This window comes from Zootoca vivipara, chromosome 12 (genome assembly GCF_965207765.1).
Source record: "Zootoca vivipara chromosome 12, rZooViv2.hap1.1, whole genome shotgun sequence".
Taxonomy (NCBI): domain Eukaryota; kingdom Metazoa; phylum Chordata; class Lepidosauria; order Squamata; family Lacertidae; genus Zootoca; species Zootoca vivipara.
The window spans coordinates 43543814-43571314 of record NC_142595.1 but is presented as its reverse complement, the minus strand read 5'-3'; the positions used below and the strand labels follow the sequence as shown (position 1 = coordinate 43571314).

The 27501-nt window shown below is 42.2% G+C and overlaps 3 protein-coding genes across 3 annotated transcripts; all 3 read right to left on the bottom strand.

The window, feature by feature from the left end:
* Positions 1 to 529: 529 nt before the first annotated feature.
* LOC118095569 (vomeronasal type-2 receptor 26-like) lies at positions 530 to 5894 on the bottom strand. Its single transcript, XM_088655855.1, has 4 exons — positions 5067 to 5894; positions 4189 to 4416; positions 2118 to 2244; positions 530 to 1431 (listed from the first exon to the last, which is right to left on the bottom strand). Exons 1-4 carry the CDS (start codon positions 5892 to 5894, stop codon positions 530 to 532), a joined length of 2085 nt encoding a protein of 694 aa, XP_088511981.1.
* Positions 5895 to 6514: 620 nt separating this feature from the next.
* On the bottom strand, positions 6515 to 9140 carry LOC148684056 (vomeronasal type-2 receptor 26-like). The gene is made up of 2 exons (XM_088654795.1): positions 8929 to 9140; positions 6515 to 6836 (listed from the first exon to the last, which is right to left on the bottom strand). The coding sequence occupies exons 1-2, from the start codon at positions 9138 to 9140 to the stop codon at positions 6515 to 6517; spliced, it is 534 nt and encodes a 177-aa protein (XP_088510921.1).
* An 8007-nt stretch (positions 9141 to 17147) lies between these two features.
* LOC132592984 (vomeronasal type-2 receptor 26-like) lies at positions 17148 to 27407 on the bottom strand. Its single transcript, XM_088654794.1, has 4 exons — positions 26580 to 27407; positions 22465 to 22692; positions 19055 to 19181; positions 17148 to 18049 (listed from the first exon to the last, which is right to left on the bottom strand). Exons 1-4 carry the CDS (start codon positions 27405 to 27407, stop codon positions 17148 to 17150), a joined length of 2085 nt encoding a protein of 694 aa, XP_088510920.1.
* Between the last annotated feature and the right edge of the window lie 94 nt (positions 27408 to 27501).

The following is a 27501-nucleotide window of genomic DNA, read 5'->3' as shown; positions in this document are numbered from 1 at the left end:
TATTCCGAATTCATTTCCAGCTCATATGTAATATCAAGAACATAAATGATAAGACAATCTCTTCTGTTATTTTGACCCCCACATCTAACACTGGCCAGAAAGGTGATAGAGCCTAACTCCCAACATATACTTCAATCTCTTCTGTGATTTATATTTTGCTCCGTATCAGCTGTTCTCTATTATTCAGTTCAGGCCTTATCACAATAATGTAGCATTTAGGGGGAACGAGGGAAGCCAGCGGGCCAATACTGGAAGCCAAGATGGATAAAATCTCTACATCCACCATGTATTTTCCTCTGGTGCTCAGAGGTGCTATGGATAACATCCTTAGTTTTTTCATACACATAATCCCAGTTCATTTACACCTCATCTGCAACAATGCTGGATATCAAGAACATAAATGATAAGACAATCTCTTCTGTTATTTTGATCATTTCAGGCAACTTACTTTCTTGAAAAACCACAGTGAAATTACAGTGCTAACAAATCTACAGAATCTAAATAAAGAAATTACAAACTCTACTGTTATTTACATCTTTCTCCGTATCAGCTGCTCTCTGTTATTCAGCTCAGGCCTCACCACAATAATGTAGCATTTAGGGGAAAAGATGCAACCCAGCAGCCCAGCACTGGAAGCTAAGATGGAGAAGATCTCCACAGCCACCATGTATTTTCCTCTAGTGCTCAAGTATGTGGGAATAAAGGAGAACCAAACACTGCAGAAGACCAGCATGCTGAAGGTGATGAACTTGGCTTCGTTGAAGCTGTCCGGCAACTTCCTGGCTAAGAAGGCCACAGTGAAGCTGATAATGGCAAGGAAGCCCATGTAGCCTAAAACAAAATAGAACATGAGAACTGACCCTTCATTACATAGTAATATAATTTCTTCACTCATTGAGTGCATGTCCACATCTGGGAATGGGGGAGAGGTTGCCAGCCAGAAGACACAGATTCCTACTTGAATCACAGAGCAGGAAAGGACAATGGAATAAGCCAGTTTTTTGCCTACCCATTTCCTGATCCTGGATCCTGGCTTTGTAGCCATGAATGCCAAAACCACTGAAATAGTCTTGGCCAAGATGCTGGAGAGGGCCACAGAGAAGACAATGCCAAAAGCCGTTTGTCGAAGTGGGCAGGTTGCCTTATTAGGCATTCCAATGAACATCAAAGAGCAAAGGAAACACAAGAGGAGGGAAATGAGGAGAATGTAAGTGAGGCTTCTGTTATTGGCTTTGACAATGGCAGTGTTCCGGTGCTTAATGAAAATGCCAAGTACCACAGCTGTGATCAGAGAGAATAAAAGCACAGAGAAAGTTGAAAGAATGGCCAAAGTTTCACCAAAGCCTAGGACGTTCGGTTTCTTGGGAATGCACTGATCCTGCTCTTCATTGGGATATTGATCAGGAGGACATCTTGCACAGGTTTCCAACCCTGAAAAAAGGTGGTATGACAATTTGAAACAATCCAGAATATGCTTGAGGGGTTTTTTAAATTCCTCTTACCATGTTCCAATTTTATGTCTTGTTGAATCAAAGCAGACTTAGGGTGGAGCTACAGTAGTGGTTAATAAAAATAAAATGCATTATTAAAATGTGTAAAACCAATAAAATGTCTTGATGAAGAAGAAGACCCCAAAGTGCTTTGTTCTTAGAGAAAAGACCACCCTCCCTTCTCCAAATCTCCCTATTCCATCCTCCCTTCTCCAAACCTTTAGTGTCTTCCAGGACAGAATGCGTGTACAAATTTTATGTCGTGTCGCATCAAACAGACTGGGAGGAGCTACACTCATGGTTTATATCGTTAAAATGTGTTAGTAAATGTGGCAGTACAGCAGTGAACCACTGGCAATGGGAAACTGCATTATACATTAGAGAATATTATATGCAGTAATGTTTAGAATATCAATGTACGTAGATACAGCGATGGTTAATTATAGATTAAACTCGCTTCCTCATGGTATTCACTCTTGAATGTTAAGTTAATTAATTTATAGGGTCAGCTTTTACTGAGACTGAAGGGAAATTATTCTACTATTGTTAATACACAATATAAATTGAGACCAGACGGAGCAAATCCCACTGCTGATGTCTTTCATATGTTAATATGGCATCTCTCACCCTTCTCATTTGAGAACATCCCACGAGGACATGGATCACAATCATAACAACAAAATTTCTTGCCCTCTTTCTTTCTCTTCTCATAACCGGGAAGGCAGTTGGCATTACATAAAGAAAGGGGTGGCACCTATCCAAAGAGACATGAAGAGGTTAAGATTGAGAAAATGTTTCAGGGATTCATCTAACATCAGGTGATCTATCAGTAAATAAGAGGGCCAAAAATGTTAAATGCAGGATCCCTACACTCAATATATGCACACACACAAAATCTTCATCCTTCATACATAAGGAAATGGGAAGGTTATTTAGCAAATATTGGGTTAACAATCCTGAATGCAAAATGGATGAGGGCATTAAAACATTCCAAAAATGTTTAATAGTGTGAACCTGAAATATAACAATCTTACATCAATATTCCAATGGTATTTTACTTTATACAGAATTTATTTATTTATTTAGGCTGAAACTGGCAGTGCTGGATATATAACGGAATTAAGGCAGATCTTATACATATATTTTGAAGTTGTAAAACTATCATTTCTTTCTGGGAAGAAGTACTGAAGATTTCTCCTTTACAAGTCAACTGCTGTTGAACTTTACCTAGTGCTCTTTTTCTTTACAATATATATCCTCAAAGAAGGAGCAATCATATTGCCACTTTTAGTTCTAATAAAACTGAGATCTGCTTGTGAGGATATTGATGCCTTCTATGTAGAGGTGTTCCTAGGCTCCCTTGTGCCCTTGGCAAGGTGCTACTTTGGCATCCCCACCATCTCCACCAGCTAACTAGGGATGTGGAACTGCACAGCTCCTCTGATGGCCAATGCCAGTGGTGTCTTGGGTCAGGAGTCGGCTTCCCCTGTGAGGAGCAGCCTGAAGGAGGAGAAGGTGAAGGGACTCCACCTGCTGCTGATCAGGCTTCTTGCTCCTGATGAGAACCTGCTGGCTCCATCTTTCTTAAGCAGGCTTCCCGTCCTCAGTCAGTTGCAGGAAACAACTTTTGTCATTCCTGACCAGACCTTGCTGCTTCTTGTTTCTCGTGACCTTTGACCCTTGGCTTTCTCGACCCCTGGATTGTCTGACTACATGAACTGAGATATTCCTGACCTTACGACTGGACTGGAGTGGAGGGTGTATATGGACTCTGCCTGCAGGCAAGTCCCCCCTGAGGTTTGGCTGGTTGGCTTGCTTCTCCCTCCACTGAGCTCTGCCATGGCTGGCAGCACAGGACTATGAGAAGCACCTGGATTCCTCCACTGAGGCACTGAGAGGAGCCTGCATGCCTTGCCCTGCAGCCCATGGAGTACATGGATGGGTAGCCAGGCTCCAAGCCACTCCAAGCAAGGCATGATTTTGCAGGGCCCAACTTGAAAAAAACCTCCATACGCCCCTGCTTCTATCATTCCATTTCAACACTAGAGACTCAAGTGGCATCTGAAAAGCTCTAGTAGATTCCAGTGTTTATTCACAATGATACAGTTAGCCTAGTATTCTATCTAACGCCACTAAGTAGAGAGCTGCCTTGAACAAACAAGCATGTTGGATGACACTCTCTGATAGCCATTGGTCCTTCTTAGTTTGACGTGTCTTTTTTTGGCATTTTGCTCTTTTTGAAGGAATGGTTCATTTTATATTTACTATACGAATTAATAGTAGCAGTGTTATTAGTAGTGGGCAACAATTCCCTTTTATCTCAAGTGGCAAAACTAGTCATGCCCGTTGAATAGTTTCTTTAAATGTTAGGGTTCATTATTGTTTCATAGGATGTGTACCACTTTAAAAGCCAGGGTGCATATCCTGACCTAGTTTTTCCAGCTGTGATAGCAGGTGCTGATAAGTCACTGTAATTTGCTTTGTCAGCCATTGTGAATGGTATATGATGTGCTGTATGGGTGGCTGACTATTATAGACACTATGTAAGATGCATGTTACAGGAGTTTTGTTATTAAACCATGCAAAGATATATTTGCATCTCTTCAGTGATTCCATCTGTGTGGTCTACTCTGCACGCACTCTGTGGCATTTTGCTAATGCCCCAAAATGCCACCCCTATGTGCAGTGATTTCCTTACCTGAGTGAAGACTCTGTGCCATTGGATTCTGTCCCCATTTATGGTGAGCTCTTTTCCAGGAGGGGCCTGAGGATCCAGCTTTCCCACTTTGACCCTGACATAGGAATTATTTGGGAAAGTGACCAGGTTTGTAATATCAAATCCACCTGCTAATTCTCCATGTTCATTGAATGTAATTTCATCCCCAGCACTGTTGTTGAATGAGATCCTCTGCAGGAATGAGTGGAGCTAGGTGGAAAGAGAAACAAAAGGTCTATGAAGTGTTGTAATAGTCAAAGATAATTTAATAGATTTCCGGGCAGAATATAAGTTCTTTTCCTCCAGGAGTTCACCACTTTAGTTCCCAGTGGAGGGGGCCCAAATTTCAGCAGGGAAATCGTGAATCAGTGTAAACTCAATAGTCATGCACATAAAGGCTGTAGACCTGCTGGTTTCAGAGCAGTCTTCGATACGATTCAAGCTATAGAAGGGATTTGAGATGATGGGCAAGAAAAGGGCTCTTGGCTACAGCAGGTCACACCACTGTGCTCTACACAGGAAATAAGAACTGAGAGGGGCTTTGTTGAAGATACTTGCAAAATGTCCCTAGAATTCATGTTCTGCTATAAGAAAGGCAGCCTGCCACTGAAAAAAGAATCTTTACATTGAAGGAAGTCAGGCAGGTCAAATTCAAGCAAATTCTTTCCAGAATCATAGGATCATATAATTGTAGTGTTGGAAGGGATCACACTAAAATTAGTTAATTTTTAATTTGATATATTAAGGTTTATTATTTTACTTATTTACTTATACAATATGGGTCGGACTTTATTTATTTCAATGGAGTGCGCAAAACTGAGCAGGTTATAAAGTAAAGACTTTGTAACAGGAAACCCTACCTGCCAAGGATCTACATTCTGAGGAAAGAGTCTGTTTCCACCCTTTATCCTTTTGCAGATGGCTTCAGATGAGCACCTAATATGTAAAGCTTGTGCCAGAGCATAGACAGCATTATAGATACTGTAGCTGTGGCCGGTCATGCTCATTTCAAAATACGGTGCAGGGAGGCTGTCCAGCTTCTCCTCTCCAGTACATGTATTCAAAATGTGTGCTAATTCAGTGTCGTTTGAAAGTGAGCAAACAAAGGCTTGTTCCCAGAAAGCCTTGATAAAACCATCTGCATCTTGTCCAGAAGGCTTTACACCCTGCAGAAAGTCTGAGAAGTCTCGAAACTCCTTGGAGTGAATCGTAATGGAGATAGCACCTTGCAGCATTTGTATATTAGGTTCCATAAGATTTCCTGGAACATTTGATATGAAATCTATTTGAGCTGCTGTAATCCATACTTTTCCTTCAGTTTCTTTCCTTACAGATTGATGAAGTATTAGCTGAATCATATTCCTTGCCATTATAACACTTGTAAGCCACACAATAGATGTACTTTCTCCATATATAACAATCACATTTGCTTTGCTTTTCATGAAAGTTTGTGAGAAAAGCTTTGTTTGATCCACCATATCAAGCACGTTACCTGTGAATTGCACATAGTATTCCGTTCTTTCTGTGAACTCTGAACAGATTCCATTCTGGAAAAGCATTGGTTCAATTCTCTGCAAGAATTGTTCCCCAGCTTCATTAGCTGGAGTGATGAGCCCAACCCATTTCCATCTAAAATGCAGAAGTAACTGGATAATTCCCCTGTACTGAAGATCTTCATTGGGGACCATGCGATAAAAGGAAGCAGATTTGATGTGATCATTTATGGCTGGTTCAAATGAACCATATGAAATCTGGAAAAAAAGCCAAACTTTTCCACGTGGAAACAAGAATTCACAAGTGGGTAGCCGTGTTGGTCTGATGTAGATGAAAGAAAATAAAAAAATTCCTTCCAGTAGCTCCTTAGAGACCAACTAAGTTTGTCATTGGTATGAGCTTTCATTGGTCTCTAAGCTGCTACTGGAAGGAAGAATTCACAAAAAACTCATATATCTTATATAAATCCTATATATTCCATCTTTCATCAGAGCTGCATAATTGTACACTTGGATTCTCTCCCAGAAGAGGAGAGCTTTTATACTTGCACTGCCTTCAATAATGCTTGCAGGATTGAAATAATGTGAGCCCATCAAAGTGCCCCATTTATCAAATTGGAATTTTTTGAACAATCCTCCACTAAATATATTAAACACATATTTTTGGGAACTCGGCACTGTCATAATAGTTGGTTTATGTACATACTAACTCCTTCAAATATTAATATATTGCAACCATTTCCCTTTTTCACCATGATATTTATGAATCAACAGCTTCCTAGCAGGAGTGTAGAGTGAACTACAGCATGAAATATCTATTTTTTGAAACCTCCAGTAAATTGTACCTGTGGAATCTTGTAGAGACCTAAGACGTCTGCCATGGATGAGGAGGTTTCAGAGCTAAGTCCCCCAATGACTCCTACTGCTTTTTTCTGAGTGCCACATATGTAGTTGGGGAAAAAGTGATGTGATTTAGAGAGCAGATCTAGAGTGTTTTGGTAGGTCATCCTTGAATCAGAATAGCTATCATAGATGTGGAATCCAAGAGTGGAATTGGGCAAGATCTTGGGACTCTCATTGATCTCATCAACAGCAAACACCAAGGCGAGGATATGTTGGTAGAACTTTCTAATCACCCTACAAATAAAGTGTATTATTATTTTATAGAGAATCAAACAGAACCCAATATCTAGATGTGAGAGATTCAACTGCCTCTGTTAAATCTTATTGTAGATATTGAAATTGCTTTGTGCTCTTAATGTTTGGATCTCTCTTCCATCCTAACCCGATCTTTTAATACATCTGAACCCATAGATTGAGAAAAGAAATTCACTTATTAAGCTTCAGGTTTTTTCACCATATTCCTGATTATCACAAGAAACAAGAACTGGGCCATATGGCTATGCTACAGTTATTGAAATCACTTCTATATCCCTTTGTCAGTACCTAGCTGTCCCTAGCAATAGAAACGGCTATGAAATTAAAATATTTGTCCTTGTGATCTGTGAATTGTGTTATATTAACTGTGGTTTGTATGAGTCTGCGGTTTTTATTTGATTTGTTTTGTTGTGTTGTGTTTTATGATGGTCGTACAGCCGAATAAACATATTTGCTTTGCTTTGCCGAAATTAAAATGAAGGAATTTGCAGCTGCCATTCTGAATATGAAGAATGTGCAGTGAGGAGCTAGTAGTGATGATGGTAAAAGGGCTTTCATCCAATTATTACTAAGTGCATCTAAAGTCCTGATTGTTTTCAATGTGCTTTATGCCATCCCTCAATAAAGCAGCTCAAGCTGGATATCACAGCTCTCCTCTCACCCCTTGCATACACATGAAAGCCTCTAGGTTGCAGTTGGCCAAAAAAATGGAGATCTGAACCCAGATCTCCCCAATGCAAGTCTGCTATGGTAAATGACTGTGAGCAATGCATCAGGATAAATGCTACAGAGCAGGTGGTGTGGTGGTGATCTGAAACTGAATCAGCTCAAACACGGCTGAAGTTTCATATCTGCATCTTTACCAGGACTATGTTGACAACCAGCTATCTGGAAGAGCTTTTGAATGTTGAATATGCTTTTGTTATCTGGCCAAGAGAGCATCTCTCTTACCTGTATAATGTTTGCAGCCTGTTGCTACATCTTTGGAAGCACTTTAGGGATGGAATCAGTCTCAGACAGAATCACATAATACAATGGAGCCAGTCAAATGGTATGCAGTTCACTCTCCGTTCCATTTTTGCTGGATAAGTTTTGATTATTCTGGCCAGAGAATGTAGTGAATGCGCTTGAAGAAATGAAGTAGTCAAACTGACCCCTTGACTCTCTTGGCTTTTTTAATGGAGCTTTATAGGATTGACTGGCAGTGGCAGACTTGGGTACTATGGCACGATGTGCAAGGCCAAAATTTGCACCCACCTAGACCTTGCATTGGCGTCCCTTAGGAAGGAGTCACAAGGCTTTGGCAGGGTCCTAGAGTCCTTCCACCTAGTTCCCAAAACTGAGAAATTACTAACAACTAGGCTTTTTGAGGGACGCAGGTGGCGCTTTGGGTTAAATCAGAAGGTCGGCGGTTTGAACCCCTGCGACGGGGTGAGCTCCGGTTGCTCAGTCCCAGCTCGTGCCCACCTAGCAGTTCGAAAGCATGTCAAAGTGCAAGGAGATAAATAGTACCACTACAGCGAGATGGTAAATGGTGTTTCCGTGTGCTGCTCTGGTTCGCCATAAGCGGCTTTGTCAAGCTAGCCACATGACCCGGAAGCTATACGCCGGCTCCCTTGGCCAATAACGCGAGATGAGCGCACAAACCCAGAGTCGGTCACGACTGGACCTAATGGTCAGGGGTCCCTTTACCTAGGCTTTGTGAAGGAGGCAGGAGGACTCTAGGACCTTGTCAGATCCTCATGGCCCTCTCCCCAAGCCCACTGCCTGGCTTAACCGGCTTTGAAGCAGTGCTCCCATGGCTCTGTGTCCATTGCCATCTGGGGAAGTTCAGTGAGTTATCTATGCTTCATTGGAGGATGGAGAGATACCGTCCAATATGAAGCAGGTTATGGTGTGTCTCCTCTTTCCTCTGAACCAAGAATAAAATATTCTTATAAATTCTTACCACTGGTTTTTTAAAATAAATTAAAAATAATTTTTATAGCATTTTTTCCAAAGCAAAAGTACTTTCTAGGCCGAATAAATGTATAAAGAATAAAGGAAATAATCTTAAGGTCCATTTACTTACCCTGGCTGGTCAATAAAGGGGAGAGATGGGTAATTATGGAATGAAATGCTGGGGGATAAATAATGGATATGAGACACTATCCCACCAATGATAAGGTCACCTGGTTCATACCACTCATGTGTTATATGTACAGGGTTATTTCTGCTGCAAACAACAGTGTGCACTTTGGGCACCATATTGGGAAGCAGCAGGAGAAGCAGCAACAACAACATCCTGATCCCAAATATCATTCTCCTCTCCTTTGCCTCTATACAATATTGTTACTATCATCAGCCTGACTTGAACAGGATGGAGTTGGTGACAGCTGACTTTGGCAATTCTGTTCTTAAAGGGGTAGTTATCCACTTTCACTGTTACCAAAAATTGAATGCTATATAATATAGAGTGATTTGAAACCTGACCTATACAATGAAAGAGGGAAACTGACTGAAATAACAGAGCCTGGCCTCCTCTCTCCTCCCTTACCAACACTGGGGTGCTTTTAATCATTTCAGATTTAATTTTTGATTCTTTATTTTTCAATATGCCTTCTGGTGCTTTGCCAGGTGAACTGATTATAGTAATTTTAATAATTACAGGTCAGAAAAAGTTTTGTATAATGTTTTTGGACTCCATGGTGCATCAGCAATGGGAAGATTTCCGAAGTAAACATATCTGTCACATCACAGAATCATAGATTAGGAAGAGACTTCTAAGGTCATCAAGTCCTATCGGCTTGAGCTAATGCAGGACATACAGAATGACAAACAAAAAGAAAAACACCCCACCTTTATGCAGGCATCCATCTTTTCCTGAAAAATTCCCCTTTCAAAATGTGTTTAGAAGGGAGCCAACTGCATCCTTTCCCCATTTGTCTAATTTCCTACTGCTATTGGCCCTGACACTCTCTGACATTTGTAACATCGATTACATTTACTGAATCTTGGGAACAATCAGGATATAGAGACCCAGGAGAACAAGGCCTAACTACTGTTGAAAGAGCACAAAAATACAGTTTGATGCAGAGTGGCTATTGTGATGTGGTTTGGCCCAAAGCCATCACTAAATCAGCTGTGGATAACGACCCTCCATAGCTAGTGAGACCGGGAGATAATGGCACCCAGCAGACTTCCCTCTGCTTGCTCCGCTGGCCCCCTTCTTCTGGGCTCTCGGTAGAGCAGAGTATCTTCGCATAATTCCTGCACAGCAGACTTGTGGTCAGCAGGAGGAATAAGGCATGGAAACGTATTTCTTCTAGTCTAAGAAGTGTTTATTAACAAAGCAGCAATAACTCATCCCGGTGAAAGACACGGAATTGTGCTTCTCCGTTTGTAGTAAAAACTAAACCAACACAGTTCACAAACAGACAGTGAACATAGAGACTCCCCAGTTTCACAGGACGCACTTCTGCAGATCAGTTAACCCTATAAGCTCTGGTTTACACCACGTCACAGTTGCATACTTAGGAACAAGTGTGCCATTGTCTTTTACTCTAGTAAGACGTAGTAATTCCGAAGACTAGGTGGTCTATCACTGTCAGGCAGTGATAGGCAGAATTTGTCCCTCCAGATGTTTCTGGATTACAGCTTCCATCATCCATAGTAGTAATCGCCAATTGTAAGATGATGTGAGCTGTAGTCCAGCAACATCTGGAGGGCAACAGATTGGGTACCCTTGGTGTAAGGAAGGTTTGGGCAGTCGAAAAAATGCCTCATACCCGGTGTGATGCTGAACTGTTGGGGCATTGTCAAGTTTTTGAGCCCTCTGAGTCTGATGCAGTGTCCATTTCAGGGTTCCCAAACTAAGGCCCGGGGGCCGGATGCGGCCCAATCACCTTCTAAATCCGGCCCGCGGACGGTCTGGGAATCAGCATGTTTTTACATGAGTGGAATGTGTCCTTTTATTTAAAATGCATCTCTGGGTTATTAGTGGGGCCTGCCTGGTGTTTTTACATGAGTAGAATGTGTCCTTTTATTTAAAATGCATCTCTGGGTTATTTGTGAGGTATAGGAATTTGTTGATATTTTGTTTCAAAATATAGTCCGACTCCCCAGAAGGTCTGAGGGACAGTGGACCGGCCCCCTGCTGAAAATGTTTGCTGATCCCTGGTATGAAGGCGAGTCAGTTCCTGCCTCCCTTCCCAGCCCCATCTCATTGCAGGTATAAGATTAAAGAAGTGTAGAAGTCCTAGTTTATCTTCAGAGTTTTCAGATTTATTTTTTTATTTTTTGTAATGCAGTTATAGAAACATTGACTGTGAAGAGATATTTTAAAAAGAATTTTACTTTAAAGCAGTTGAATAATTAGAGCAAAGAAATATAGCAAAACCCTTCCCATTTAACAGTGACTAGATTTGTTCTTTAAATGAAACTGACTCAACCTCACAGTGCTACTTATACATCCCTTATTTCTCAACCTTTTAGCAAATAGTAGAGTTCTGTTCAGGTTCCCATTAGTTCAAATTAAAGCTGACCCTCTTTTGTATTTTTATCCAATGGTAGGAAGAGTTTCAAAGAAATAATCATTATGCAAAAATTAAAAAATGATGAGATGAGCAGAGAAAGGGAGTGTTGTAGCTCACTAGAATCTTAGATTGGCACAAGGCTTTTACAGTCTCAGGGGAAGACATACCTGATGAGCAGATAGGTCTCAGACTACACACAGTTTCCCCAGGCTAGTGCCTGTCCCCACATCTTGCCTGATACAGTGGTACCTCAACTTACGAATGCCTTGACTTACAAAGGTTTTGACTTACGAAATCCGCTAACCCGGAAGTATTTTCGCCGTGTGTTCTGCACATGCACAGAAATGGCGTGCGCGGTCTGTGCATGCACAAAGCTCAAAATTGGACGATTCGATTTACGAAGGATTTGACTTATGAAGAGCGCCGCGGAATGGATCGCCTTCCTAAATCGAGGTACCACTGGATTCCTTCCCAACAGCCACACATCATACAACCCAAACTGTCCAAATTCTTCCATGATTTGGACAGAGGCTTGTTGAGTCTAGTGCATGGCCCTCATATAAGGGAGCTTACAAGGTGCCCTTTCCCCTTTCCTCTATCTGCAGTTTCCTGAGACCCCAACAACTGCTCAGGAGTTGAAAGTGGATGCCAGAAAAGTAGATTAAGGAATCTGTAGGCATTCAGATTGTTGGATATGTTGGATTTCATCCATCGTTTCATTCATATATTCCGAATTCATTTCCAGCTCATATGTAATATCAAGAACATAAATGATAAGACAATCTCTTCTGTTATTTTGACCCCCACATCTAACACTGGCCAGAAAGGTGATAGAGCCTAACTCCCAACATATACTACAATCTCTTCTGTGATTTATATTTTGCTCCGTATCAGCTGTTCTCTAGTATTCAGTTCAGGCCTCATCACAATAATGTAGCATTTAGGGGAAAAGAGGCAAGCCAGCGCGCCAATACTGGAAGCCAAGATGGATGGATGTTTCAAGATGGCGATGGAGACAGCAGCCTGGTCTGACTCTCCTGCTTTCAATTAAGCTTTTAAGTAGTTTTTAGCCACTTCGTGATTTTAAACTCAGTTTTAACGTTTTACTGGCTGTTTTACTACCTCATCGCTTCTCTTTGGTTTTAGTTTATTGTTTTAGTTTATTGTTTTATTGTTTTACTGCTCAATCTGTCCTACTGCAACAACGGATGCCTGATGAAGCCTGTTGCTGTGAATGACTTGCTGTTTTCTCTACTGGCTAAAAACTTGGATTAATACATTGCTGTGGAGACTTGGTTCTGGCTTGGATAAGGTACGCTTAGTCCCCCCGAAGAACTAAATTCCCGGGCTGTGGGGGTGAAGGTGAAGACGCCGACTTTCATATGAACAGGCAGTGAAACATATCCTCACTGCAAGTGCCGGTGGCCTCGAAGGAAATATTTATTACCTGAGTTCGTGTTAAAATATTATCCCCCCTCTTCTGGATAATCCGAATTATGGGATATGGGAAACGTTTTAGTGATTCCGAGGAGACAGTTCCCTTTCCCTTTCCAAGATCAAAGCAAACAAGGGTTGAATCATGTCACTTTAAAGAAGGGAGTAATCTACTGGAATGTTCCTACACGGTAGAACCGCTTCAACCCCCTGATTGATCACATGCCAGTACTTAAAGACGAAGAGCAATTTATGCCACAAATAACAAGCGATGTGGCCAACAGCAAAAGTGTAGTCTCTCTTCAGAAGGAGGAATTGGTCGTTGACGCAGCCAATCATATGACATTTGAACAGTTACATTTAATAATTAAAACCTTGCACTGTATATTCAAAAGAATAGATGATCTTTCCTCCCAGCTGCACAGTCTTCAACAAAAGCTAGTTACTACTACACTATTGTCAGCCGGTGTTAAGTCCCTTGAAGAGAGAAAGGCGACGAGGAGTTTGTCCTTAAATATCAAATGTACTGACAAATCCAAATACAACCTTAACCTTCAATTAGGTCATCAATCCTTGATTCTAAAACCAAGGCAAGTGAGCCTATCTATACAAAATGGGGACCCAAGATGGAGAACTCTGGGCGGTGCTAAGGAACTCCTGAAGGTGATTTTAAATATTGAGGCAGCGCAAATTGACCTTTGTGCAGTCCTCCCCCTTGCCCATCACCACAAATCCCAGAGAGTCCTGCTTGCGTTTCAATCTACAAGAATTCCCTCTATCATATTACGAAGGAAAGCATTTTTGTCTCGCTGTGGGATAACACCAACGAGAGCCTTCATAGACCCTATGCCTAAACCGCTATTGTTGGAGGCAATAACCAAAGAGGTCTTAAAATCTGCTAATCCTGATCCACTAAAGATGGCCTTACAATCGGTATCTCTCTTAAACTTCGGGCTAAACTTTCACTAGTGCATGCATTACCGCCCTATGCTATTACCGGACTGATCTCTGGTGAAAACTTCTCCTTATTGGTTACAAATGTCTATTTCCCCCCGGGAGGGTTAGCAGCTGATCTGACTTCTAGATGGGAATCCCTAGAGGATTTTTTACTTTCCTGCTATCTTAAGTTTCCAAAATGTCCCTTCCCTTATTGGAGGCGATTTTAACGCTCGGATAGCTTCAAATCAGAAGGCTCTTATGAAGTCTAAATGGTGGGTCAACCCCGGCACTCAAACATACGATCCAGTATATATCCCCACTAGAATATCAAAGGATGTAAAAGTCAATAAGGCAGGAGTGATGCTTTATCAGATGACTTTACGCCTAAATTTAATTATATTAAATGGTAGATGTCCTCCAGATATTCCAGGAGAATTTACCCATCTAGGGTTAAAATCAAACAGTGTCCTTGACTATGTATTGGTCTCCCAGGATCTATTTTTGAATGTCACCTCTTTTAAAATTGACAATGCTCAATTTAGTGACCATCTTCCCCTGTCAACCAAGTTATGTGTTGACTGGCAGTTGCTCGACCGTTCCCACCCAATCCCGGTGATTGAGGGGTTGACTACTAAAATAAAAGGGGATTAAATGGTCCCCTGCCCTTGCCCATAGATATAGGGATTTTATCCGAGAAAAGTTTCCTGGCGACCAGCCGGACGTAGGAATAGTCCCGCATGATCCAATTAAGTGTATGAGGTTTTTTTCTTGTCTGATAGTAGTTTTAACTCGCTTTTTTACTTCTCCAGCCTATGGAGTTAAAAACCATTATTTTAAATTTGGCGCCCCTTGGTTCAACTCCTCTTGCAAACAAGCCAGACTCCATCTACACACGATATATAATGACTATAAACTCTCCAGTGCTCCTGCCTTACCTCAATCTTATCCCCTGGCTAAAAAAGCATACAAACAGGCCCAGAAATCGGCCAAAAGGGAATGGCAATTAAATCGTTGGCAGACTATAATTACTGCCTCAAAATCTCATAACTCCTGGAAATTTTGGTCTTTAATAAAGGGAAGAACGAGGAATTATCCCTTAACGGTGATCCCGGCCCCTACGTGGGAGCAGTCCCTGAGAAAATATTTCTCAGTGGCAGAAGCTCCGACCACTCACTGGAGACCTTCCTCTAATCCCTTCCTGTCTGGCCCTACACCGACCCTGCTGAAATCTTAGAATTGATAGCTGAGCTGAAAACTGGTAAAGCTCCCGGGCCGGATTTGGTCCCTGTTGAGGCTATAAAGCTACACTCTGCATGGTGGGCAGGGATTTTAGCTAAAACCTTCGACGCCATAAATGCCACGGGCTCAATACCAGAAACATGGAAGGAGGCCATTATAATACCTATCTATAAAAAAGGTCCCCCCGGTGACCCAGGGAACTACCGGAATATTAGTCTGCTATCATCCATTGGGAAAATATATGCCCGTTTTTTGCTCGCAAGGTTGATGAAGTGGTCGGTTGAGGCTGACCTGATTAAGCACGAGCAAGCTGGATTTAGATTAAACTGATCCACAACAGATCAGGCAATTATTCTTTATCACTTAGCCCGGAAATACTCGACACCTCGACGGGGCCAACTTTGCGCAGCTTTCATAGATTTGAAAGCTGCGTTTGATAGTATCCCGAGGAAATTACTATGGGATAAACTTGCCCGTTGGGGTATAGATAGAAGACTTCTGTGGCTTATCTCCCAACTTCATGCCGGGTCTGTGGCCAGGGTGAGATTAACCCCTGCTGGCGACCTAACAAACCCAGTGCCAGTAAATAAGGGAGTACGCCAGGGCTGTATCTTAGCGCCACTTCTTTTTAACTTATTTATCAGTGATATGAGGAACCCATTAGCCGACTCACAAAAATTTATCCATGCCCCTCGAATAGCTGATTATCGTTGCCCATTACTTCTCTATGCAGATGATGCGGTGCTACTCTCTTACTCCAGAGTGGGTTTAAGGAGGGCACTAAAGATTTCTGCAACTTATTGCTCTCTTAATCATCTGTCTATCAACCACACCAAGTCCAAAGTACTGATATTTTCAAGGAGTCGTAAACTTTATTCATGGAAACTGGAGGGTACGAAAATCGAACAAGTACATAAATTTAAATATTTAGGAATTTATTTCCAGTATAATTTAGGGTGGAAAGCGCATGTTGAATACCTTCAAAACAAGACAAAAGCCCTATCGCACTCCCTCCTTCGTTTCTTCTTTTCTGAGGGGGCCCTATTCATCCCTGCGGCCTTGAAAGTGTATAGCATTAAAGTGTTGGCTACAATGGCCTATGCTGCCCCTTTATGGGCTGCTTTTGCAAATCTCTCACCTTTAGAGTCGCTTCAAAGCCAATTCATACGTCGACTCTTAAAATTACCAACATGCGTAAGTAATGCTGCTATTCGTTTAGAAATGAAGATCCCTTCAGTTGAGTTAGTCTTATGGAGGCGAGTTTTGATTTACTGGATATCCCTATGGCATAAACTCCCGAACCACTATCTTATTCAATGCATGTGGCGGGATGACTTCACAAATTTGTGGACCGGAAAAATCCATGCCAAATTGCTGTCCTATGAGATCTCTCCCTCTGAATTGCTCAAACTGGATTTAAATGCAGCAAAAAGGTATATAAACCAAAGGTTGGATGATGTGGAGCTATATCAAAATTGTCTAGCTGGCGGGGGAGTCTGCTCACCGTTAAATAGCGGCATAAGCCCTATTTACCATACTCCATCCTACTTAACAACGCTTACGGCCGCGTCTCATCCATATGCCTTCCTTAAAGCTAGGTTCAATGTTTTTCCAACTAACGTGCTGAGACATAGATTTACTAAGGGCCAAGTCTCTTCAATGTGTGCTTGCGAAATGAAATCAACTGAATCTTTACACCATGTTATGTTTATCTGCCCTATGTACAGTTCGGCTCGTGCTAGTATATTAAACTCCATAATCCAGCCTATGGCTGACAATCCAGTTGACCTTCAGCTAGCCTGGGTTCTTCAAGATGTGGACCCTTATATTACTCTACAGGTTGCTAAATTCCTAACAGCCGTCCTCTCGTACAAGAGACGGAATGGAATGTTACCTGATTATTGATAGTTATAAGAATTTTTTTTAAAAATGACATCAGATATTGATTTTAGTTAGGCGCCTAAATTTTTAATCTTAATCTTAAACCTTCAAGATATGTTTTTATATGCAACTCTGCTGGATATCAAGAACATAAATGATAAGACAATCTCTTCTGTTATTTTGATCATTTCAGGTAACTACCTTTCTTGAAAAACCACAGTGAAATTACCCTGCTAACAAGTCTACAGAATCTAAATAAAGAAATTACAAACTCTACTGTTATTTACATCTTTCTCCATATCAGCTGCTCTCTGTTATTCAGCTCAGGCCTCACCACAATAATGTAGCATTTAGGGGAAAATATGCAACCCAGCAGCCCAGCACTGGAAGCCAAGATGGAGAAGATCTCCACAGCCACCATGTATTTCCCTCTGGTGCTCAAGTATGTGGGAATAAAGGAGAACCAAACACTGCAGAAGACCAGCATGCTGAAGGTGATGAACTTGGCTTCGTTGAAGCTGTCAGGCAACTTCCTGGCTAAGAAGGCCACAGTGAAGCTGACAGTGGCCAGGAAGCCCATGTAGCCCAAAACAAAATAGAACATTAGGGTTGACCCTTCATTACATAGTAATATAATTTCTTCACTCATTGAGTGCATGTCCACATCTGGGAATGGGACAGAGGTTGCCAGCCAGAGGGCACAGATTCCCATTTGAATCACAGAGCAGGAAAGGACAATGGAATAAGCCAGTTTTTTTCCTACCCATTTCCTGATCCTGGATCCTGGCTTGGTAGCCATGAATGCCAAAACTACTGAAATTGTCTTGGCCAAGATGCTGGAGAGGGCCACTGAGAAGACCACGCCAAAAGCAGTTTGTCGGAGTGGGCAGGTCACCTTATTAGGCATTCCAATGAACATCAAAGAGCAAAGGAAACACAAGAGGAGGGAGATGAGGAGAATGTAAGTGAGGCTTCTGTTATTGGCTTTGACGATGGCAGTGTTCCGGTGCTTAATGAAAATGCCAAGTACCACAGCTGTGATCAGAGAGAATAAAAGCACAAAGAAAGTTGAAAGAATGGCCAAAGTTTCACCAAAGCCTAGGACGTTAGGTTTCTTGGGAATGCACTCATTCTGCTCTTCATTTGGATATTGATCAGGAGGACATCTTGCACAGGTTTCCAACCCTGAAAAAGGTGGTATGGCAATTTGAAACAATCCAGAATATGCTTGAGGGGTTTTTAAAATTCCTCTTACCATGCTCCAATTTTATGTCTTGTTGAATCAAAGCAGACTTAGGGTGGAGCTAGAGTAGTGGTTAATAAAAATAAAATGCATTATTAAAATGTGTAAAACCAATAAAATGTATTGATAAAGAAGAAGACCCCAAAGTGCTTTGTTATTAGAGAAAAGACCACCCTCCCTTCTCCAAACCTTTAGTGTCTTCCAAGACAGAATGCATGTACAAATTTTATGTCGTGTTGCATCAAAACAGACCGGGAGGAGCTACACTCATGGTTTATAACATTAAAAGGTATTATTCAAATGTGGCAGCACAGCAGTGATCCACTGGCAATGGGAAACTGCATTAAACATTAGAGAATATTATATGCAGTAATGTTTAGAATATCAATGTACGTAGATACAGTGATGGTTAATTATAGATTAAACTCGCTTCCTCATGGTATTCACTCTTGAATGTTAAGTTAATTTATTTATAGGGTCAGCTTTTACTGAGACTGGAGGGAAATTATTCTACTATTGTTAATACACAATTGTTCTGCCCGGACACTGAGGTCCTGCGCTGAGGGCCTTCTGGCGGTTCCCTCGCTACGAGAAGCCAAGTTACAGGGAACCAGGCAGAGGGCCTTCTCAGTAGTGGCACCCACCCTGTGGAACACCCTCCCACCAGAGGTCAAAGAGAATGACAACTACCAGACCTTTAGAAGGCATCTCAAGGCAGCACTGTTTAGGGAAGCTTTTAATGTTTGATGGATTTCTGTATTTTAATATTTTGTTGGAAGCCGCCCAGAGTGTCTGGGGGAACCCGGCCAGATGGGCGGGGTATAAATAATGAATTATTATTATTATAAAATTATTATATAAATTGAGACCAGTCGGAGCAAATCCCACTGCTGATTTGCTCAGAATTTACTAAAATGTCTTTTATATGTTAATATGGCATCTCTCACCCTTCTTATTTGAGAACATCCCACGAGGACATGGATCACAATCATAACAACAAAACTTCTTGCCCTCCTTCTTTCTCTTCTCATAACCAGGAAGGCAGTTGGCATTACATAAAGAAAGGGGTGGCACCTGTCCAAAGAGACATGAAGAGGTTAAGATTAAGAAAATGTTTCAGGGAATCATCTAACATCAGGTGATCTATCAGTAAATAAGAGGGCCAAAAATGTTAAATGCAGGATCCCTACACTCAATATATGCACACACAAAAAATCTTCATCCTTCATACATAAGGAAATGGGAAGGTTATTTAGCAAATATTGGGTTAACAATCCTGAAAGCGAAATGGATGTGGGCATTAAAACATTCCAAAAATTTTTATTAGGGTGAACCTGAAAGAGAACAATCTTAAATCAATATTCCAATGGTGCTTTACATTATACAGAATTTATTTATTTATTAAGGCCAACACTGGCACTGTTGGAGATATAACAGAATTAAGCCATATCTAATACATATAACTGAATAACTGATTGGTTCAAAATTGGGAAAGGAGTACGACAAGACTGTATATTGTCTCCCTGCTTATTTAACTTATATGCAGAATTCATCATGTGAAAGGCTGGACTGGATGAATCCCAAACTGGAATTAACATTGCCGGAAGAAATATCAACAACCTCAGATATGCTGATGACACAACCTTGATGGCAGAAAGTGAGGAGGAATTTAAGAACCTTTTAATGAGGGTGAAAGAGGAGAGCGTAAAATATGGTCTGAAGCTGAACATTAATGAAACCAAGATCATGGCCACTGGTCCCGTCACCTCCTAGCAAATAGAAGGGGAAGAAATGGAGGCAGTGAGAGTTTTTACTTTCTTCAGTTCCATGATCATTGCAGATGGTGACTGGCTCACTGGAACAGAATTTATACAGAATTTATTTATTTATTTAGGCCAAAACTGGCAGTGCTGGATATATAACAGAATTAAGGCAGATCTTATACATATATTTTGAAGTTGTAAAACTATCATTTCTTTCTGGGAAGAAGTACTGAAGATTTCTCCTTTACAAGTCAACTGCTGTTGAACTTTACCTAGTGCTCTTTTTCTTTACAATATATATCCTCAAAGAAGGAGCAATCATATTGCCACTTTTAGTTCTAATAAAACTGAGATCTGCTTGTGAGGATATTGATGCCTTCTATTTAGAGGTGTACCTGGGCTCCCCTGTGCCCTTGGCAAGGTGCTATTTTGGCATCCCAACCATCCATTGCATCATCGGCAAGGAGATACCAATGCTTCCAAAGACACCATGGAACAGAACTTCTAAAACTTTGCTTTTCATCACCTGTTTTGGTCCCCCTCGGCCATCATGGTTGGGTCTGCTCTGCTTCTTCTCCTGCCTTCCTTGGTCTGTCTGCCTGCCAGTCTTCCTCCCTCGCTTTACATACCACCTTACCACCTTCTCTCTCTCTTGCAACTGCATCCACCAGCCTCTCTTTTCTTCCCTCCGAGCTAAGCTTGGCACTCTACTGACTCTTACAACTGTGCCACCAGCTAACTAGGGATGTGGAACTGCACAGCTCCTCTGATGGCCAATGCCAGTGGTGTCTTGGGTCAGGAGTCAGCTTCCCCTGTGAGGATCAGCCTGAAGGAGGAGAAGGTGAAGGGACTCCACCTGCTGCTGATCAGCCTTCTTGCTCCTGATGAGAACCTGCTGGCTCCATCTTTCTTAAGCAGGCTTCCCGTCCTCAGTCAGTTGCAGGAAACAACTTTTGTCATTCCTGACCAGACCTTGCTGCTTCTTGTTTCTCGTGACCTTTGACCCTTGGCTTTCTCGACCCCCAGATTGTCTGACTACATGAACTGAGATACTCCTTACCTTACGACTGGACTGGAGTGGAGCGTGTATATGGACTCTGCCTCCAGGCAAGTACCCCCCTGAGGTTTGGCTGGTTGTCTTGCTTCTCCATCCATTGAGCTCTGCCATGGCTGGCAGCAGAGGACTATGACAAGCACCTGGATTCCTCCACCAAGTCACTGAGAGGAGCCTGCATGCCTTGCCCTGCAGCCCATGGAGTACATCGATGAGCATCCGGGCTCCAAGCCACTCCAAGGAAGGCATGATTTTGCAGTTGCTCCTCCCGGGTCTGGGCCCATAGCAGGGCCCAACTTGAAAAACTATTGCATACGCCCCTGGCTTCTATCATTCCAAATCAACACTAGAGTCTCAAGTGGCAAGAGAAAAACTCTAGAAGATTCCAGTGTCTATGCACAATGATACAGTTAGCCTAGCATTCTATCTAATGCCACTAAGTAGAGAGCTGCCTTGAAGAAACAAGCATGTTGGATGACACTCTCATAGCCATTGGTTCTTCTTAGTTTGACATGTCTTTTTTTGGCAACTTGCTCTTTTTGAAGGAATGGTTCATTTTATATTTACTATAAGAATTATTAGAAGCAGTGTTATTAGTAGTGGGCAGCAATTCCCTTTTCATCTCAAGTGGCAAAACTAGACATGCCCGTTGAATAGTTTCTTTAAATGTTAGGGTTCCTTATTGTTTCACAGGATGTGTACCACTTTAAAAACCAGGGTGCATATCCTGACCTAGTTTTTACAGCTCCGTATCAGCTTTTGGCATTTGGCAATAACTTTATTTAAATACAATTAAATGTGAGTATTGGCTTAGGCATTGGTTAATCCATCTGTCCCTCACCTGGGACAGATCAGCTACGACTTCCCTAGCCATCTAGGGAAGTCAAGTAAACACCCCATGGGAGAGGAGGTAGCTGTGTCCAGGCACTCTTCCCTTGGCCAGAAATGCTCCTCAAGGCTCGTGCTCTGTAATGGCTCCAGCTCCGCCCGTTGCTGGGTGTATGGACTAGAGCCCCAGAGCCCCAGGATTCCTTTACCGGAATACTTCTATGTGGAGCAGCATTTTAATGAGGGGTAGGCACCTCCATGCCATACCCCCCCACCAACCAGAATTATTAACCAATCCCTAACCGCCAACCTAACAAGTTGTGACAATTTGCTAAGCAGTAGGAAAAAACCAATGGCTTGCCCACTACCACTCTCAGCCAATCAGCCAAATGGCAAAATTCCTACTGGGCCCTTGCAAAGCAAGCGACCCCATGAGAGGCAAAGCAATGTCAGGCTAAACCATTAGAAAAAGGTGGTGGGCGGGAGGGAGATCCGAAGCACTTTGCAAAAGTGAAACTAACTGCTGGACGCAGAGGTTTTAAGGTGCCATTCCTGTCAATCAAACATTGCTACATGCTTTTTACTCCAGCAACCCAGAAGGGTCCTATCACACACACTTCCTCTTATCCAACACCACCCCCAAACCAGGAGATGTCTTTTAACCCTTCCGCAACTTGAGCTCTCCCTGATCGGAGAACTCGCTTTTCCTTACCTGAGTGAAGACTTTGTGCCATTGGATTCTGTCCCCATTTATGGCGAGCTCTTTTCCAGGAGGGGCCTGAGGATCCAGATTTCCTACTTTGACCCTGACATAGGAATTATTTGGGAAAGTGACCAGGTTTGTAATATCAAATCCACCTGCTAATTCTCCATGTTCATTGAATGTAATTTCATCCCCAGCACTGTTGTTGAATGAGATCCTCTGCAGGAATGAGTGCAGCTAGGTGGAAAGAGAATCAAAAGGTCTATGAAGTGTCGTAATAGTCTAAGATAATTTAATAGATTTCATAGCTGCCAAGTTATCCCTTTTTAAAAGGGATTTCCCCTTATGCTGAATAGGCTTCCTCGCGAGAAAAGGGAAAACTTGGCAGCTATGAGATTTCCGGGAAGAATATAAGTTCTTTTCCTCCAGGAGTTCACCACTTCAGTTCCCAGTGGAGGGGGCCCAAATTTCAGCAGGGAAATTGTGAATCAGTGTAAACTCAATAGTCATGAGACATTCACATAAAGGCTGTAGACCTGCTGGTTTCATTTTTTTAATATAATTTTTATTAATTTTATAATAAACAGAGGAAATACAGGGAAATAAACAATCATTTCACACCTTCTTCCATCCCCCCCATGAGTCCCCTCCTGCCACAAGAAAGACCCATGCTGAGCAAATAGTCAAAGGTGATTCATTTTAAGTGGCTGGGTTTCTCCCCTCCCCCTCCTCCCCTCCCCAAGGCCCGCCCCTGCCACCGGTGTTCCCCAGAGTAACAGGGGAAGACTGAGCCGGGTGTCCGCCCAACCAACATTCCCAACCCTGATCATATGTGTAAAAAAAAAAGGGAAAGAAAAAAAATAGAGAATAAAATCCCTAGCCCCCCGACCCCAAAACCCACAAAAAAAGAGAGGGAAAGAAAGAAAAAAGAAAAAAGAAAAAAAATACATAAAAATTCCCAAATCTTCACATTATCATTATGACTTCCTCAGATCTCTTCTTCCTGGTTTTCCTAACTTCTGTAATTTAATATGGCGAATTTTCTACTCCAGTTTCAACTCTTATTCTTATAATATTGACTTATTCCTCCTCCTTCTTCATGCTGCCCCCCCCACAAGTCCCCTCCTGCCACAAGAGGAACCTGCTAGGTGCAGCACTTCAAAGGTTCCATTTTTGTGTCTGGGCTTCCCTCCCCCCCTCCTCCCCCCCCCCAGAGCACCTACTGCCACCAGGTGTTTCTGGGCAGAGAAAGGAGGAAAGGCGGCCCTCCATCCAGACACTTATCTGAACACAAAAATACTAATTCAAATCTAAAGATTGTTTCCCAGGCCATTCTTCTACCTCCCTCCAGAAAACTAAATTTTTATATCTACTAACTCTCCTTTCTCCTCCCGGTGACCTCGCCCCCCCCCCCCTAGATCAGCAGTCCTTTAACAAGCCAAGATTTCAGAAACCGTTAATCAATCACCAAAATACTTTTTAACTAGAATTTTTCACCCAGCTCCCATTCTTTCCCACTTTCCAATCCAGGCCTCTGTCTCCCCCCCCCCTTCTGCCTTTCCTTTCCCTCTGTTACCCACACCCAATTTTTAGCCCCTCCAGGAGCCTTCTTTTCTTGAGTCTTTAAGTCATATTGTTGTTCTTGACAGCTGTCTTTTTCCTTTTTAAGTCCTTGTTGTTCTTCCTCCAGATCACATTTTTATATTCCATCTCAGTTTTTGCAAAATCCACTTCTTGTTCTTTAGTCTCAGGTAGACTTTCCACATTGTCCTCAAAGTCCTGATCTCGAACCAAAGTCTCTGCACATGTTATGCTGGAGTATTGCAGTGTCCTGTGGATGTCCTTCAAAATCTCTAAATAGTTTAGAACAGTCTCTTGGAAGCTTGTTGAATACATTGTTTTCATTCCTTCTAACCACAAACAGGCAGGAGATTAGGAGGCAGAGCATACTGGAAATTTCCACTCACTCACAGTTTCCTCCATCTTGGCTATTCCTTCCATTGCCTTTGACTTTTCCACAGATAAATCCTCTCTTAAGTCCAAATGCTTCTCTTTTAATCAAATCTTACAGCCAATTAAACTCTCAACAATTTTTTTAAAAAAAATTCTTGTCTTTTAGCGGTTTTGACAGCTTTGACAGCTGTCAAAAAATTCCCCCCCCCCCCGACGCACTTGCTGTTCCTCAGGAGGTGCCGGCACCGGGATTTGTAAAGTGATACAAAGTCTTTATTTCTTTCGGGTGCTAATAACAAAGTATCTTTTTTGGCTTTGGAATGTTTAATATGCCTCTTAATCAGCCATTAGGAAGAGATCGACTCCCGTTTTTAAATCTCTTCCGATTTTTCCAAATTGGTAATTTTAAAGTCCAAAAAGTCCCAACGAAGATTTCACTTACTTTGAAGAGGTCTTTTTAAATTCTTGGGAGAATCTGCCGCTGCCCGGTAGAAGACTCGGGGCTTCGCTTCTCGGAGGAACCGATGTCGACCAAAATGGCTCCCGCGACTCCAACTCCGCTGGCTCTCGGAGACTCTACTGTGTCTCCGGGCAGCAGAGGAGTCGCCCCCCCCAAAAAAGGGAGCCTGCCGGTCTCTGAGCCTTCGGGACGCTCGACCCAAAGTTCTTGTGGGGAATCCGCGCGCCCCGTGGAATTCCCCCCCCCTCCGCGATGCCAGGGACTGCGGAGCTCACAGTCCCTGCGTCTTCTTTGTCCAGCGCGGCAGACCGGAAGTGGTTTCAGAGCAGTCTTCAATAAGATTCAAGCTATAGAAGGGATTTGAGATGATGGGCAAGAAAAGGGCCAGGAGCTTATGTTCTCAAGATATTATATTAATGCAACATGGAAACATTTAGCTATAGTCCTCATGTTAGGAGCTTGAATTTATTAGTTCGGGGCATCCATGATTTCTGTATGTGTGTAGCTATATGTTGCTCTGTATTAGTTACTGTGCATTTAGTCAATGTATGCTATCTTCTGATAACCAACAAACCTCTTTTTGAGTTGTCTTGTGTGAGTATATGTTACTGGGTAATAGGGACTATTTAGGATACACAGTAGAGCAGTGTGCAATTGTTCCCTTATATGAAAGTCCTCACCTCTAAAGGGAATATGTTCTAGGTGGATATGTGAAGGGGCTCTCACAGCAAACAAGGGCAGACTGGCTACCACCTTTGCCACAACTCTAGATGTACTGGACTCTTCCACAAGCCATCACATATCCAACACAAGTGGAGAGCATCAGCTCCTGGCTACAACATGCATAGCTGCCAAGTTTTCCCTTTTCTCGCGAGGAAGCCTATTCAGCATAATGGAAAATCCCTTTAAAAAAGGGATAACTTGGCAGCTATGAACATGTCACACCACTGTGCTCTACACAGGATATAAGAATTGAGAGGGGCTTTGTTGAAGATACTTACAAAATGTCCCTAGAATTCATGTTCTGCTATAAGAAAGGCAGCCTGCCACTGAAAAAGAATCTTTACATTGAAGGAGGTCAGGCAGGGCAAATTCAAGCAAATATTCTCCAGAATCATAGGATCATATAACTGTGGTGTTGGAAGGGATCACAAAAAATTAGTTAATGTTTAATTTGATATATTAAGTGTCAGGGTTGTTGTGGCTACTCTTGAGTAACGACCCTCCACATCTGCTTGTCTTTCAGATGCTTTTATTGGTGCATATTATTTACAGTGTAAGGTGTCCAAATTCCATGTCTGCCTCATTCCGAGTCAGAATCCTGCAATGAGGATTTCCTGTTTTTCATCCAGCACAAAAGCCTGGGAATTATGAAACGCCTCCCTCTTCTCCGGGGCCTCAATTCCTGTCGGCCCCTCTTTCCCTTTGCCTTTCCCCCTCCCCTTGGAGTAAGGGCTCCCTGATGATGCTTGAGGCTCAACACTCTCTTTCCGTCTCCTGCCTCTTGTAATCGATCCTGTGCTCGAGTTACTGCTCGGAGAAGAAGAACTCATCCTCATGAGAGGGGGCTGTTCTCTATAAGCCTTCCCCCTTACATCCAGGTTTATTATTGTACTTATTTACTTATACAATATGGGTTGGCATTTATTTTAATGGAGTGATCAAAACTGAGCAGGTTATAAACTGAAAACTTTGTAACAGGAAACCCTACCTGCCAAGGCTCTACATTCTGAGGAAAGAGTCTGTCTCCACCATTTATCCTTTTGCAGATGGTTTCAGATGAGCACCTAATATGTAAGGCATGTGCCAGAGCATAGACAGCATTATAGATACTGTAGCTGTGGCCGGTCATGCTCATTTCAAAAAACGGTGCAGGGAGACTCTCCAGCAACTCCTCTCCAGTACATGTACCCATAGTGTCTGCCATTGCAGTGTCGTTTGAAAGTGAACAAGCAAAGACTTGTTCCCAGAAATCATTGATAAAACCATCTGCATCTTGTCCAGAAGGCTTTACACCCTGCAGAAATTCTGAGAAATCTTGAATCTCCTTGGAGTGAATCGTAATGGAGATAGCACCTTGGAGCATTTGTATATCAAGGTCCATAAGTTTTCTTACAACATTTGATATGAAATCTATTTGGGCTGCTGTAATCCATACTTTTCCTTCAGGTTCTTTCCTTACAGATTGATGAAGTATTAGTTGAATCATATCCCTTGCAATAAGAGTATAGGTAAGCCATATAATAGATGTACTTTCTCCGTATATAACAACCACATTTGCTTTACTTGACATGAAAGCTGGGACCAAAAGCCTTGTGTCACCCACCATATCAAGTATGTTACCAGTGAAATGCAGATGGTATTCAAGTTTTTCTGTGAATGCTGAACAGATTCCATTCATGAAAAGCATTGGTTCAATGGTCTGCAAGAATTGTTCTCCAGCTTCATTAGCTGGAGTGATGAGCCCAACCCATTTCCATCTGAAATGCAGAAGTAACTGGATAATTCCCTTGTACTGAAGATCTTCATTGGGGACCATGCGATAAAAGGAAGCAAATTTGATGACCGGTTCAAATGAACCATATGAAATCTGAAAAAAAGAAGCCAAACTTTTCCACATGGAAACAAGAATT